This window comes from Manacus candei, unplaced genomic scaffold (assembly GCF_025592945.1).
Source record: "Manacus candei isolate 608988 ecotype Guabito, Panama unplaced genomic scaffold, ASM2559294v1 h1tg000048l, whole genome shotgun sequence".
In the NCBI taxonomy this organism is placed as follows: domain Eukaryota; kingdom Metazoa; phylum Chordata; class Aves; order Passeriformes; family Pipridae; genus Manacus; species Manacus candei.
The window spans coordinates 4043584-4060368 of NW_026138096.1; the positions used below are offsets into that span (position 1 = coordinate 4043584).

General features: G+C 37.9%; 1 protein-coding gene across 2 annotated transcripts in view; it reads left to right on the forward strand.

Moving 5' to 3' along the window:
* KIAA0232 (KIAA0232 ortholog) overlaps positions 1-16785 on the forward strand; it is a 67126-nt gene that overhangs the window by 16747 nt on the left and 33594 nt on the right. For both annotated transcript variants that reach the window (XM_051798311.1, XM_051798312.1), the window contains exons 2-3: positions 910-1413; positions 14713-14850. In XM_051798311.1, coding sequence (XP_051654271.1) covers positions 1183-1413; positions 14713-14850 — 369 coding nt within the window. In that variant the 5' untranslated portion in view covers positions 910-1182. The remainder of the gene's footprint in view (positions 1-909; positions 1414-14712; positions 14851-16785) is intronic.

Here is a 16785-nt window from a genome sequence, read left to right on the forward strand (position 1 = left end):
CAGACCAATCCAGAAATGCCTTTTTTGGACTGTTGTCTTCTGCGTTAGAGAGCAGAATGTGCTGACGTGTGTGGTGCTTGCACCTTCTGCCCCTTACTTATCGAGATTAATTTGGGACTGTGGGTGGTGTAAGTCTTAGTTTGTCTATTTTAGGATATGGTATAGAGTGTAAGCTCTCAGGTAAGACAGGTGTATGCTTTGTGTAAAGAGTGTTAAATGTTAATTCTGGCATTATGTTCTGCCCAAATTTTTAAAGTTATTCCAGGGATTTATGTTTTTATAAGGACAGATTTTGGATGATAAAATGTTTTGGTGCCCTGAATCAAGGCAAATAATCAAAACTAAAAAAAAAAAACCACAAAAATAAACCACCAAAAAACCTAAACCTGAAGGTATTTAGTGGTAGGATTTATGAAACTCCTGGCCAGATGAATTTCATAAACTCAGTGTTTTATAAGCATGACACTTTTTTCTATTCTGGAAGTGAGAATCACTGCAAAACAGTTGGATTACATTGTCTTCTAGTGATGCAAAATATGCAGACACTCTTTATTCAAACTTACATAGATTTTTTTTTTAATCAAAGTGGGTTTTTCAGCTGATAAAGTGATGAAATCTCAACTTTCCCATAAAGCTGGGTCAAACATATATTTCAATCAGCAGATTAGTTGTGAAGTCTTTGATGAAAGTCTCTCTTCCTGCATTAGAAAGTACATTTTCTAAAAGTCACTTTTAAACTTGAAATAATACCTGTCACTCTTCAAAATGACTCTGAATAGATGTATTTTATATTTGGAGTAAGCAGTATGTGAATGACTGCTTTCTACTTCGGGTGGTTTTTTTCACTGTTTAATATTATTCATGTATGGATACATATTATCACAACTTATCATTTTTTCCTCTTTATAGGTCCTGCTGGGGACTTGCATCTGGCCTCAATGTGAAATTAAGGTAGAAAAACACATCTACATATGTGTTTGCTATTAGGATTTAGTTTATTCACTGGTCATGCCTGAAGAGTGATGTTCGTCCCTAGACGGCTAACTGCCAGGAAATATAAATGATTGTCCTAGAAGTCAAGCCTCTCTCCTATTTACTGGAGTGAAAATCACCTCCAGATATCGTCGGAAAATCAACTGCAGAAAATGCTTCACGTTATAAGGATGCCAACCACCTAGATTCATGCGCCCTATCTGTACAGTTGTTGTGGATGGTTTGCCATCTGAAAGCTCCTCAAGCTCTTATCCAGGCCCTGTATCTGTTTCTGAAATGTCTCTGCTACATGCTTTGGGTCCAGTGCAGACCTGGCTGGGACAAGAGCTAGAGAAGTGTGGCATTGATGCCATGATTTATACTCGGTATGTCCTCAGTCTTCTGCTGCATGATAGCTATGACTACGACCTGCAGGAACAGGTATTTACATATTTTAGATGTTGTCCAGTGAAAGTGAGTTTTTGTATCAGTTATGTTTTGTGTATTATCCCTTGGTATGCCTCAGATGGGGGGGTGGTTGTCTTTAAGTGTGTGGGTGGAAGGGGGGTATAAACCACACAGGAGTCAAATTCCATGGGTGAACTGAGATTAAGGTAGTAAGGTTGCTGTATGAGCAATTACATGGAACAGAGTTTTCACATTGTTACAATTTATACCAGAATTATTAACACTGGAATGTTCTGTATCGTTAAGGAAGACCTTCACTGCTTGTGATTAAACTAATGTAATTCTCGTGAAGTGTGTGTCAAATTGCTCTGCTCCACAGTAGTTGGTAGACCCGCCCCTCATCACTTCTCTTGGATTTCATCTTGTGCTATTTTCAGTAAAGAATTAAAAAAAAAAAATCACTTTTTTTTTTTAGTATTCAGGTATTTAAAATACATTATTGTACATGCATTATTCATCTCTTCTAAATCATGTTAATGCTGATAAAAGGCATGCAAGAGAGTTGTTCTGTAATTCAGAAAGGGCAGAGAAAAGTAAAGCTGTGTATCAGATGGGCACAGCTCACAGTGCTTCCTTCTGCATTTATTGCTGTGGATTTTGTATGACCCTACAACATACTCTTCAGTCCCGATTTCACCACTTTTTTTTATTTCTCTCTTTTTTTTTTTTAAATGTATTTTAATTTCTCCAGATCATGAACCTGTTTCAAATACTTTTAATAGTGGAGTTTTGTAGACACAGGGCTCAGGGAAATTATGGTGTTTTTAAGAAGGGGTGATGATGCTGTTTTCATAGGCTTTGTCTTGGAAGGTGGCTGTGATGACAGTGGGAAGGAGGGAAAGCAAATACCTGTTATTTGGTGGCTTAAATATTAGTTCTTTTTTGTTGCTGTTGTTTTGGTTATACCTCATGCATTGCTACCAAACTGCTTCAGAACTTTCATTGTCTTTTAGTTCATCTTTTTAAAAATCCAGCAAAAGTAGGGCAGGGTATTATGAAATAGATGTAAATGTAAGTGAAGTAGAAAAAGCTTCATACTGCCGGTTTTTGAACTCTTAGCAACCATTACTGTGCATAAAAGCCTTCATGCCTCCATTGTGCAAACCAGAAAACTTTATGTGTAAAAGTTTTTTTGGTTCAGAAGTTTATCTGGCAGCAGTGGATGTCACCAGGAACAACCCCATGATTAATAATAATAATGTGAAAAAAAAACAAACCAGTGCAAGCACTTTTTAGAATGTGCCTTAACATTTAGGTCTTGGTCAGACATGAATAGCTGTATTTTAGAAGGTCACAGAAAAAGGTTACAAAATCTGTTTGAAAGGAGTGTGTGGGATGAGGACAGAAAAAAAGAAACCAAGTGAAACCTCATCAGAACTTGAGGAGCTTTAACAGATAGCCCTGTGGCCTTGGGGAAAAATGAAGACGTGTTTCCTTTCAGTCCATTTTGGACCACAGTCATAACTGTGAAGTTGCTACTGTGATAATTTCAAATTACTGAAGTGCCAAAATTAGTTTTCTTTTTATCAGGCTTTGCAAGAAGCAGGGTAACTGTACTATGAGAACCTCATTCTGTTTATTTCTCGTTTCGATACCTTAACTGGATCCTTTGTGGGTTTGATAACAGAGCTTTAAGGAATGTGTCTGTTCTTTTTCCAAGTTGGTTATCTGAACTTATGAGCCAAAGGGAGAAGAATACCACATGCTGGCAGGGTAGCCAAAACCCGTGCTGCTGAGTGGGTGCTGTGGTACCCGTGTACTGGATATCTTCTGAACAACATCGAGCTTTGAACCTGGTAGTTTCTTTTCCATCTTCTCCAGTTTGATCCTGTTTATAACATAGTTTTACTGCATTTGTTCACCCTACTTCAAGTTGCTATTTTCTAAGTTTTGAGACCTAATATCATTTTAGTTTTGGGATGATATTCTGCAGTAATGATTGGATGCATCTGTTGTGAAACATACTGCTACCTAATTGCTTTCTCAAACAGCTTAGTCTTTAAAGCCTGCAAGTACAAATATCTTATAGAGAAAACTGAGGAATCTTAAAACACACTGTTCTTCTGTTACTTATTTTATTATTTATTTTTAAATTTATTTTTATTTTACTTATTTCCTACTGATTCTTTGTATGATCTGACATTTTAAAATTAGTTTTGGTTTATTTAAGTCATTCAGAAACAAGAAAATTTATACTGTAAAACATGTTTACATCTAAGCAATTTCAATCCAATTTTGATGATGAGTACAATTTTAGGACAAAGGGGAAAAACAAATACTAGTGTTGTTTACAAATAGAAATCAGGGAATAGAGCAGCAGTTAAATACCTAAACTAGAAATAATTTAGGAGTAAAGTATTTAGAGTTGCTCATCATAAATTTGGTTCTTGGCATCTCAGGATTTTTTTTCTCCCGTACAATTCCTTTAATTCTTTAGAAAGAATTTCCAGGGAAAGAACTGTTTTCAATAGTGTGCTTATTGCAATGATTTCTCTCCAACTTAGAGGACAGCTACAAAGAGGCACTCTCTTCACATGGAGTCACATGGAGAAGACAAGGGAAAAATGGGTATAGGTTGCAGTGGGTGCAGTTTCATCTTGATATGAAAATGGGTTTTTTTGTTGTTTCTTTTATAGTGAGAACAATCATTCACTGGAACAACTTCCTCAGGAACATGGTAGAGTCCCCATTGCTGGAGGTTTTTGAGATGCAGTAGGACAGCGTGCTGGATAGTCTTGTATAGGCTCTTTCCCTTGAAAGGGTAGACCAGATGATTTTTTGAGGTCCCTTCCAGCCTGGGCTGTTCTGTGATTCTGTGAATCTTTGCTTTTAGAACTCTCTTTTTGTAGGGAGTGAGTAGCCAGTGAGTAGCCATCCCTTTTTCCTCAAAGTACAGCAATGACTTCTGTTTTGAGCAGGTTAGAAGGAATGTGTATTCTCACAATGGGATTACGCATATGAGCAATCCATTGCAATTTGCCTTTTTGGGGGTGCTAGTGGTGAAGAGGGCAGATTTAGGAAGTCTTATGGATACTGTCATCTTCATTAGAAATGTTGAAAACTCAAGTTAAGATGGTCATTACAATCTTTCCACCTCAGAATGTTGATGACATCATTAGCACTATGTTAGTTGCTTCAGGGAGCCTCCTTCAGTGCTTTTTTTGTAGTGTTCTGGTGTCATCAACTGTAGCAGACAAATGGAACTCTGAAGTCCTGAACTGAGGTTCTGTCAGGTAAGTACAAAAAGATTTAATATAAAAAAACTAAGTGAAAAAATAATTCCCAGCCTTACTAGGCATACCCAGGTGTTTAAGATATCAGTGTTGTGCCATGAGTCACTTCTGTTTACATTGAAAGTAAGAATTTCAAAAGAATATGGGAGTCTTGATTAACTAGGTCTTCAGGGTTATTTTTGAGAATAAGCAGGGTGTTCCTTTCTGGTTTGTTAGTAATATTTAATATGTGGGTTTTGGTCTTGATTCTGATGCAGACTTCTGTGGCTTCCTCCAGTATTATCTGTCTCTGGACAGTGTGCTAGTTTGATGTGTGGATAGAAGATAAGATTAAGGAAGGAGGGGGAGGTTGTGTTGTGTGGGGTTTTTTCTCCCCCCCCTTTTTTTTTTGTATGTGTGTGCGTCTGGGGTTTTTTTGGAGTTGTGGGGTTTTTTCTTGTTGTTTTTGTTTTGTTGGGTTTTTTGTTTTGGTTTGGGTTTTTTGTTGGTTTTTTTTGTTTTGGTTTGGTTTTGGGTTTTGCTTGTGTTTTGTTTGGTTTTATTAGTAGTGTTAATTCCATGCCTAGCCCAATTAGAAATATCTGTGTTGGGTATCATTACATGGATTCAGGCTCAGTGTCACAAAATGTTAGATCAGTAAGTCACAAATTTCCAGAGAGTTTTTGCAAGTACAGGAAACATAAATGAAAGTAAACCCCTAGTTCACTGCAACCAAATCTTACTGGAAGGTTTGCAATTTCTATTCTGATTCATTGGCTTAAACTGTAATATTTATTAATATATTGGGAAAATTTACAAGCAAGTATGTTTTGCCCAGCTGTGTCTCAAAGGACTAGAGAGCTTTCAAGGAAAGAAACTTGTTAATGGTAAATTGCACTATGGTACCAAGATCTTCAGGTCTGCTATGGTTATACATATGTTCTACATACCTATGAAGAATTACTGTAACTTCCTCTAAATACACATACTTTTAATGTTTGTTGGGGTTTTTGTTTTGCTTTGTTTTTAAATACTCAAGGACTGAAGGTAACTTAGTCATCCTTGGCATTTAGAGCACAATTCTTATTCAAGCCAGACTTGCTACTTTTGGGAATGAGTCTAAAAGCTTACAATGTGAAAATTCTTAAAGAGTCCTTCATTCTTCGTGTGTACTATTTTTTCCTTTTTTTTTTTCACTCCTGCTTTTTGTTAGCAGCAATGATATTGCTGGTGGGAGGGTTTAAGAAGGCAGAAGGAGGAGGCTCTTTGAGATTTTTTTTTTTCCTCAGTGTTGACAGGTGGATTAGAGTATACAAAACCAGTATGAATTGGGTTTGCATATTTTCCTTGATTTTTGTGATACAGTTCATAGTAATAGTTTGGGACATTTTGTGGCTAGTTAGTTTAGGTTTGTCATATCAGAAGACAAGTAAGGACTTTAGTCATAGTTTTGCCCTTTTTTTTACTATAAACGAATATGTGCTTGCTTACAAAATTTCTAGAGAACATGATTCCCAAATTGATTTACACATATATTTGATGTCTACATGGTAGAATTTACTAAAGAAATCTGTTGAACCATGTTATATAACATTCATTATTTAGGTGTGTTAGGGCTTTTTGTTTGTTTTATATGATTTGAGGCCTATCAATGGTGTCTGTCCAAAATGCTTACAAAGCACTGGTATTTTGTTCTGAGGTAGATGACCTTTTAGTTGCTTTTGGTCCATTAAGAAAAAACCTCATAAAATTAATATGTATTTACAGACTGTTTAATGTAAGTAAAGTGCATGATGTTTCTGTTAAGTATATATGCTTTCATATTTTCGTTTTATGACTGAATTTTCTTACTTTGGAATAAAGGATAAATTAAGGAAAAAAATCATTAAATTACTGACAAATTTTTATCTTTCGGGGACCCACAGTATTGCTGTTCGTGGACATCTCAACATTGTGAGACAGCCTTTTGACTTCACACTAGATTGATTTTTAATCAGAATACCTTACTCTTACTTTCCTAGTGGAAGATTTCTGATTATTGTTTAAATGCTAATTAAAAGTATATTTGTAGATGCATGTGTTCTCAAACCAGTTTTGTGATACAGTAAATATTACATTAAGTTAATATAATCTGTGTGAAGCAGAAGGCATTGCCTTAAAATATATTGTGTGAAACATTATTTAATTGAATTTTATTTGTACAGTATTAAAATCAGTGTTCTGTGTTGTATCTTTCATAAACTATTTGTAAGCCTAGCTGATCTTGACTATAACAAATTTATGGTTTAGACATGTTGACATGTGCCTGTAGATTCTTCTCCCTTTTGAAGGGATAGAGCCTTTATTTAAAAAAAAAAACAAAACCAAACCCAAAAGCTAGACACTTTGTGAGATAAAGGCTTTGTTTGTAAGCCTTTGGTCATGCAGCAGGAAGGTCTAAATGCATTTGTTATGCATACTTTCCATATCAAGTGTCTTCTGTTGCTTTTGATCTACTTCTTTCAACTCATTTTTGGAAGTTCACTTTTTTTTCTGACCCTCAAAAATAAAAATCCTAAAAAAAAAAAAAAAAAATAAAAATTAAAAAAGGTAGTATTTTCTTAACTCTGAATTAAGTAGCTGTTGTACTGCAAACCGTGTTCTTTTGTGACCAGGATGAGATTTTTGCTTTTGATTTTTCAGTTTTTAACAGGGAGGCTTTTATTCTGAAGGACTAATTATTTGCAGACTGATTCAAAGTAGTTCCATTCAGGTAATCTTTTACATGAAGGCATAAAAAGTCTTCAGAATCATAGCCACTCTTCTGCTGACTCTGGTCACAGTTTTTGTTCTTGCTTTTTCATCATTAGTACTTAAATATTTATAGTCTAAAGTGTAGTTTTCTTTCTTTTATTAAGAGAATAATAGAGCAGTGGAAGAGAGACCTCAGCCCGTGCATGATACATTTTAGGGCTTTGCCCTGTGGTTTTATCTCTGTAAATTCTTTTGGCCCATCCCTCTGAGCTGGGATGAGGATATCATTGCCAGCTTTTGTTCTGCATTTGGCTGGCATGTGCTGATGACACAGGACACTTTGGTGACCATACTTGTGATGCACTTGGAGGTTCCCAAATCCAGTCAAGTGTGGGATGTTTGTTCTCCTGTTATCCCATATTAACCCAGTAGAGGGACCTAATGTCTGGATTTAAATGCTAGTAAAAGATATCAGTTTTACACATGTATATTTTTGGGGGAAGAGGGTGTGGGGTTTTGTGTGCATCCATAACCTAAAGATAGGAGGTGAAATGAGGATTCGTTCCTCTGTACTACACTAACCTCGTTATTAAATGTCAGTCTGGCTGGTATGCCTATGTAAGAAAAAATTGACAGTGCTACTTCTAGTATAATTACACCTGATCTTTTATCATCCTGAAGAAATAGCTTTAGGTCATTCAAACACAAATTTTCTTAATGCATTACAGTGTGCAGAGTGAGTTCAGTTACAGCAGGGAAGTGCTGTGTGACTGCTGCACACACGTCTCAGTAAATTTCAAAGTTCACCAGCAACATGTAGCAGTAAATGTCTTGAATGCAAAGTGTTTTCACTTTAGTTTGTGTTACTGCTTATTGATACAAAAGCTAAACTATTTTCTGAAAGCTCAGGCAGCTAAAAAGTTTATAGAGGAAAGCTTAGCTGTGGTCCTGCCCTCCATCCCTTTCCAGGAAGGAGGTACTCTAACTGGGGACTATGTAATTAAAACTCTGAGAAGTAATTTTTTTTGTGTGCAGTATTAATTTAGTGAGAAAAATTGATTGGATGTGTATTCCTCATCAGTTAAGCAGAGGAGAATGACTGAAAGGGCTTTACTATAAAAGCACGTTCCTCAGAAAACTTACTTGTTAATTTTTAGTTGGCATTTGACTGGTTAATTATGTGATAACTGATCTGTTCTGTATTTCTCTGGTGATTGACAGATAGGTCAGAGACAGATTTGGAGTGTCATAGGCTATGCATTTGTATTCTTATCCTGTTTTGTGGGTGGGAATTGTTGTGGCAGGGATTGGAGCTGAGCAGTAGGCTCTCGGGGGCATTGTATTTGCACGGACTGTACAGGTTTCAGGGTAGTCAACTTCAGCTTATTTGTCAGTGCAGAAGAGAAGCATTTGTTCTCAAGGACTGTGGTTATCTGAGAAACTTTATTTTCAAGCTCTCTTCTGTGTTTGTATTGGTGGGAGTGATCATGTTGAACTGTTCCTTCCTTTATTGTTAAACTATGACTCCTGATGTATTCTCACAAAGGCTTACATAGTGCAAAGCAGAAATACAAGCTCAGTTGCCAGGCTGGTGAGTCCTCCCAACAGTCAGGGTTTATTTGCAGCCATCTCTGTGCTGATACAATTGTACTGTTTGGGATTTTGGGGTGAGCTGAGAACCTCCTTAGTGTTCTTGGTGTATAGACCATTGTGACAGTTCACTTGCCACGTTTCTCCAAGCATGGATGTATGCTGCCTATATTCTCTGAGATGAGATGATTACAGTGGTCTGTGATGCGTGTCACACAACTGTAGTTCTAAATCCATGAGAGCAGCCATAAACATGTCCCTTTCAGACACCTTGACTCTCTAGTGGCAGTTTCTCTTGAGTTTTTGTCTTTTCTGCTATGTAGGTCAGACCTGTAAGTAAAATGATGTCTTTATAGCTGTAGCTATAACCTTACTAAATTTGCTTCTTTTCTGCTTTAGTGGGAAAAGTCTAAAGGCAGCCTGCTCAACAAACATAAGATTTCAGCAGATGCAGCATTTGCATGTTCTCTCATTCTTGTGAGTGGGTGTGACAAATTTCTTCTGCTTAGTTTTAACCTAGAGTTACTTCTAATTAGTGAATATCACATAGACTGCCCTTTCAAGTTGGTAGGATTATAAGCAAGGGTTTTTAATTGACGGAAACTGGGATTACAGGATTTTAGACTTAGGTTGATGAATTTTGATAGGTGGAGTTCTTCCCTGCCTACCATCAGTCCCAAATACCGTGATGACCTTGAGGTCGCAGTGGTTCATGATGTGATCTGATACAGTATCAGCTGGTCTGTTACAGTCCAGCTGCAAAGGATGGTAAAGTTCCAGTTGCAGCAACTGGGAAAGAGGTGGTTGTACTGGCTGGACATCATGGCTGGGCTTCACAAACGAAGATTTGGGGAGGACTCTACCCACGTTTGTTACAAGCTCACTGGTGGCTAAAAAGGCCAATCTGAGATAAACACGTCCTGTTGCAAAAGGCACAGCAGAAGGACTCCTTAGGTGGTATATTCTGCAAGACACTGTTCTTTCTGCGTCATCTTTTCTCCTCAAGAGTGATCCTGTGTGCTTTCTCAAAAGCATCAGCAGCGTTAAAGATAGTGTGTCTCCAGGCCTCCCAATTGGAGACCAGAATAGACTTCCCTGGTTTTTCACTAAAAGTCTAAGATGAATTCTTTCCCTGGTAATACCTAGATTTGGAGTAATTATCTAACATTAAAGAATGTTTCCCAGTCCTCTCAATTCTGTGGTAGCATGGTTTTTGTCATGGAGAAAACTTGTGCTGCTCTCTGAAGAACCTGCTCCTTGTCTGCAGAACCTCTTGTTGCATTTTTGGGGGGAATATAAGCTGAGTTTGAGCTACTGTTTCTTGTGTTTTCTTCTGACCTATCTTGTCCATGTGTTCTCTTTATCTTTATCTCAGTCTGAGGCAGCCTGTAAGGAATGTTTAAGCTGATCCTGGCCCGTCAGACCTTTCGCAATAATTATAGCAAATTTCCTTATAAAAAAGTGTCCATCCCTGTGACTTTAAGCAATGTATGAGAGTTCTTCCTGAATCTCAGTTTGGTAGAAGCATTTTTTCAGGGGAGATCACTGAATGTATTTATGTATTCTGCTTGTTGAATAATCCTAAAGGTGAAATATGCTTGTGATCTGTTGCAGTTTTCCCCAGATTTTCAATTGTGACATTCTAGGGACAGTCAGGACTTATTCCATTCTGGATATACTTTGTCATGGAACCATTGAATGGTTTGGTTTGGAAGGGACCTTAAAGATCATCTCATTCCAACCCTCCTGCCATGGGTGGGGACACCTTCCACTAGACCAGGTTGCTCAGAGCCCCATCCAACCTGGGCTTGAACACTTCCAGGGATGGAGTATCCACAATTTTTCTGTGCAACCTTTTCCACTACATGCCCTTGTCAAAAGTCCCTCTCCAGCTCTCCTATAGGCCCTTTAGATACTGGATAGTGCTGTAAGGTCTCTCCAGAGTCTTCTCCAGGCTGAACAACTCCAACTCTATCAGCCTGTCTTCATAGGAAAGGTGCTCTAGCCCTCCTCTGGCCCTCCTGTGGAGTCACTTCTGTGGGTCCATGTCCTTCTCGTGTTGGGTGCCCCAGAGCTGGACACAGCACTCCAGGTGGAGTCTCATGGGAGTGGAGCAACACGCAACGTCCCTGAGTCCTTCTTCTTGGGGCTGCTCCAAATCCATTCTCTGCCCAGCCTGTGTTTCTGTTTGGGATTGCCCCAACCCGGTGCAGCACCTTGCACTTGGCCTTGTTGACCTTCATGAGGTTTGCAAATTTGCACAGGCTCATCTCCCAGGTCTGTCAAGGTCCCTCTGGATGATGGCATCCCTTCTCTCCAGCATGCTGACCACACCACACAGCTTGGTGTTCTTGGCAGACTTGCTGAGGGAGTACTCAATGCCACTGTCCATGTTACCAACGAAGATGTTAAACAGCACTGGTACCAATACAGACCCAGGGCAATGGCATCTGTCACTGTTCTCCCCTTGGACATCAAGCCATTGACTGCAGCTCTTTGAGTGTGACTGTCCAGCCAGTTCCTTTTCCACTGAGTGGTCCTTCTGTCAAATCCATGTCTTTCCAGTTTAGAGACAAAGATGTCGTGTGGGAAAGTGTCACAAGCGTTGTACAAGTCCAGGTAGATGATGCCATTTGTTCTTCCCTTACCCATCAATGTTTTTACCCTGTTGTAGAAGGCCACCAAATTTGTCAGGCATGATCTGCTCTTAGTGCAGCCATGTTGGCTGTCACCAGTCACCTCCTTATTTCCCAGGTGCCTTAATACAGTTTCCAGGAGGATCTGCTCCATGATCTCACCAGACACAGGGGTGAGACTGCCTGACCTCTAGTTCATAGAGTCTTCCTTTTTTTCTTTTTTTAAAAATAGGGGTTATGTTTCCCTTTCTAATGTTGCCATTTATGTGAACTATGAGCTGATTTGCCATTTATATAGAATATGAGCTGCATAATGATTTTATGTCAGTCTTATTGCCAGAGAGCACATTTTTTCCTACAGAAGGTAGATATTTCTTATTACAGCAAATGAAAGAAGAATCACTACCAAACTTGCTTTTCTTTTGCTTCTCCAGTTTCTTGGCAATGTAGAGGAAAGTGGTAGAATTGCTGCTTTTGCATAGTTGAATAGGATAAACAGTTTCAAAATCTCTTTCTAAAATTAGTGCCTGTATCTTAATTCAGGGTTGAATTAAACACTCAAAAACTTGGTTTTTTTTCAGTGTCCAGGTGGCATTGGCTTTTAGTTGATATTTATTTAATTGGGTGGTCATCCCCTAAAAATTAAGGTAGTGGTTGTCTGGTTTAAATATTAGAATTTTATAAGCCAAATTTTAGGTTTTCTTTTGTGTGTATGCACACTCTTTAAATCTGTAAGTTTGGAGTAGCATTGCTTTTGTGAAATGTTCAGTGACCACTGAACAGAGTTGCGAAAATTCAAAGTTATGGTGGAGCTCTTGCATTAAAATGAGCATTATCTTATGGTCTCTAGTTCTGTTAGGAAACAAGGCAAATGAAGGTATCTAGTAGGTGAAGAGGGCAGAATCCTGTAGTGATTCTTTCCACGTGGAGGAACTGGTTTACTTGCTTTCATGCATACAGAATGTTTTGTCAAACTGCTTTCTTACCTGTTTGTCATGGGCTTAATACTTACCAGTCTTAAGGGTAAACCTACTGATGGGCTCCTGACCACTGGAGACAAAGAGATGGGAAAAAAAAGAAGGGAGAAAAGTCAAGAGGCTAATTTCAACCACTTGAAACTACCGGATTGTCAGTCTTTTTTTTTTTTTCCTTTGGTCAATTTAGTTATCATGAAAGCAGAGTTTCACTCTGTGTCTCAATTCTACAAACTCGCTCTCTAGGGTGTATGACATAAATTTCTGTAAGCATGAAAGTTCTTGCTGCTTTGCTGACAGACAGCTGGTAAAGCTGCTCTGCAGAGGGGATCTGTAATGTACCAGTAAAAAGGAAAGCTTTCTTGGCATAGAGAAAACAAAGTACTTTAATATATAGCATTTTGAGTATGTTTTCCTGCTGTAGATGTTGTCTTAATGAACTTTCCGCTTAAAACCAGAATAAATTGCTTGCACACATTTGCTGGTTTGCCTGGATTTCCATTTTGAGTAGCATATTCCAAATGGGTCCATTTGGATAAGCAGGACAGGCTTTGGGAGCTGGTGGGGGATAGGTGGTTCTCATCAGTTTGTTTGCTTTCACATGAATATTGGAAAGAGTTAGAGTGCTCTACAGCCTCATGGTCTATAAAGAAATACATAAATTACAATTTTGGAAAAGACTTATATAAATTTATTTTTTAAAAGTGAAGTGTAGATGTGCAGAGAGTCTTTTGAACCTATTTTCTGATAATTTTTTTCTTATTTTTTCTATCATTCCGCTTCGTTAGTCCTTCTAATAACAGAACAGTCGACTATTCAAATTTCTTGTTTTAAATGAATCACTGGCACCTTGCACAAGTATAAGGAAAAACAGAGTGACTGTTAGCTTTTTGTTCTTTCAGCACCAAGTGCAATTCTCCAGTTTTGGTGCTCAGATAAGACTTTAAGAAGTAAATTCAGCAAATTGCTCTACTCCTTCCTGGAGGACTCAGTCACGTGAAGTCACGAACGAGAGCCCTTCAGTGGCTGATTCTGAAGGTGATTGGTCTCTCTCTGCCCCCTTTTTTCCCATCTTTTTCCTTGATTGCACAGAGACAATCAGTTTCGACTTGTTTTTTCAATTAGTTTCACTGACAACATGTTTTTACTTTGTTTTGAAACCATGGGGAATTGGAAGTTCTTTTAAATGAGAGTGGGCCTTAGCCTGGATTTCTTTAGAAGCAGTAGCAGATATGTTGAAAGAGTTGAAACAGGTAGGCTGAAAAGCATCAGGTGTTTGTGGATCTCTCTGAAGAAGATGATTTAGATCAGCATCCATTGTAAGACGCTAAAGACTATTTTCCTGGTAGCCAAAACATTTCCTTCATGGTATGAATGTGGGAAATCATGTATCTATATGTGAACAGGCAGTGAAGAATAAGCAAGTCTGATAATAAATTTTGTAAATTCCAAGAAGCCATATAAAACAGATACTACGTATCTTCACGTGATTGCATGTAATACAAGAACATTCTGCTTTGATTTTATTGTTCTTCATTGTTCTTACATGTGTGAGAAGCCAACCCCACCCATTCACCCCCACCTCCCAGTATCTGAATTTTCTTCTGCAATTAGTTCAGGATTATTTTACGATAGGCACTACTTTCTCTGGCCATAATGATGCTCATTGTGAGACTGAGTTGAAGGCTTTGGGATCTAACATTGCATTTTCTTTTGGCTAGTTTAACTTTCTCTTTAGTTTTATCCTAACTCTGAACTACTTGCTTTTCATCCTTATTATTTCAGAGATCAGGGAAACTCTCTAACATATTTTGTGTAAATTACAGTAATACATTCAACCATAACTTGGCCATAAAGTTACCTTTATGAATATGCTTTGCAAATGGAAAATATTGCAGTGAAGTGTGAGTAACCTCCATGTCCTGTGAAAAGTACATGTGCTTTTCTGAATAGTAAGGGCAAGTTTTATGTAATCAAACTAATCTTTAACTGGGCAAAAAGTAGTTTTTAGCAGATAGAAAAGGGTTAGTTTTATTTTGAACAGTATGTTACTTGTAGTCCTGTTCTGCTGTAGCACTGAGATATTGATGTATTTCAAATAATGTAATTTCTTTATTTTGATTTTAGGAGAATGACATCTTCCTGGGCTGGGAAAAGGGAGCTTACAAGAAATGGGGAAAGAGTAAGAAGAAGTGCTCTGATCTAACACTAGAGGAAATGAAAAAACAGGCTGCTGTCCAGTGTCTTCGCTCTGCTTCTGATGAAGTAAGTTTGGACTATTAATAGATTCTTAAGGTTTTATGTCTCTCTTTGTGTTAGATATATTTAGCTCGTGATGCTTGTCTTCTAATTTGTGCTTTCTTAAAATGCAAGTTCACTAAAAGTTCTCCAAGAATTCTTTATTTTTCTTCGGGAAATTATGAAATCTGTGTATGGCAGCATGATTTCACAAAGGATTCTGTAGTGTGTAGTGTCATGCTTTCCTTCCTGTAAGCCCTCGTCTGTTCTCGTCAGGGACAGTTGCAATGCACCAGTTTGTGTTGAAATTACAACAAAGCTTTGCATAAAGGTAATTCCCAAGATTCTAAATTGACTTTGTGTTGTGTTTGAATAGAAAGGACTGGAATATTTGGGCAGAAAGCCATCTTGCTTTGTGCATGCTACATGTGTCATCCAGAATGCTAAATAAAACACCACGTATGGTAGCAAGTGTTCACTTCCCAGATTACAGGAGTGAGTGGAAGTGGAATTGAAGTGCACTGACTGGAGAAGGTGAGGAGAGGTGAAGGCAAGAGGTTGAAGGAAGGTAGCAGAGGCAGCAGATACCATGTAGCTCAATAGAAAAGTGGACAAAGGACTGTTGAAGGAAATGTTTAAAAAGAAAAAATATGTAGCACAAGTCAATAAAAGCTCCCCAGGGAGATTTTTGAGACCACAGAAATGAGAAAGTCTGTCTTTTAGTTTACAGAACTACAAATACTCTGATCTCTTCCTACTGTAGGAAGAAACTACCCCACCCACGTAGCCTGGTTGCGTTATTGCTCCATACACCTTCCTAGTCATGGTTTGTGCTTGCACAAGCATTTGGGTGGTTATGTGGAGAACTGGATTGGGAAAGTGAATCAGTTTCCTGAGATTAACCTGGTTGGGGTGGAGGAAATGTTAACCCAGAGATGTTTCCTGGTCAGATTTGTGGCACAGACACTTGTGCCACAAGGCTGTGGAAGGTATGTGGCCAAGAACAATCAAGAAGGTGGGGATGATTTGGTTACTCCCACCACCTTTCAGCAGCATTGGTATCACGTTGTGACTTACTGTTTGTGAAGCTACTTGAGTATTTGTTCAGTTACTAAATTGCTAATTGACTAATTGGGAGATTTCTGAACTCCCATTCTCCCATTACTTATTATGCTAACAAAGTGATGCAAGTATAATTTTGTTGGTAATTTGCTCTACTCTCATTGTTACAGAATACTGAGGTAAGCACTCAGACTACTGTAACAGTTAATTTAAAAATGAAGTAAATATGAATAAATAATTGCAAGAAGTAATGTCTTTCTTGAGGATATGACTGTCTTTATGTTCTTATTTTATGAACAACAAAAAGTAGCTTGTATACATAGACCACAGGAATACTGATGATTGATTTTTAGCTTTAGAAAATACTATGCATCTCCCCATAGCTGAAAATCAAGCAGCATCACTTAAATTTATATTGTCTAGAGAAATCTAGTTGCAGACAAAAAGGAAGAAGGTGAATTTATCAATAACCTGAAACAAGAGCAAAAGGGAAGAAACCAGTCAACTAGACTTTTGAAAGAATGAAAGAATGTGTGATCTGAAAGGTTGAACAAGTAACTTCCACCTTGGACTTGCCCCCTTGTCAGATTTATAGTGTTAAACATTAACCTATAATCTGCAACCTGTAGACTTGTGTTATTTCAAAGCTATTTTGACTTCTGTTGCGTGCTCAGACAATTAAGCTTGCACATTTGTTGTCATTAGTGAAGTTGTAGGTCATAATTTTTTAATGTATTTTCAAACAGAATTGAACCTTTTAACTTTAAAAAGAAATTGTTACTTAAAGATGTTCTGTAGGTTTATCACATGCATTTCGTGAGAGAAATACAGACTGCTTTTATTTTTACTCTAAAGTTGGGGGGATACTAGTTGCTTTGATACTAGCGATACTTTAAAGTA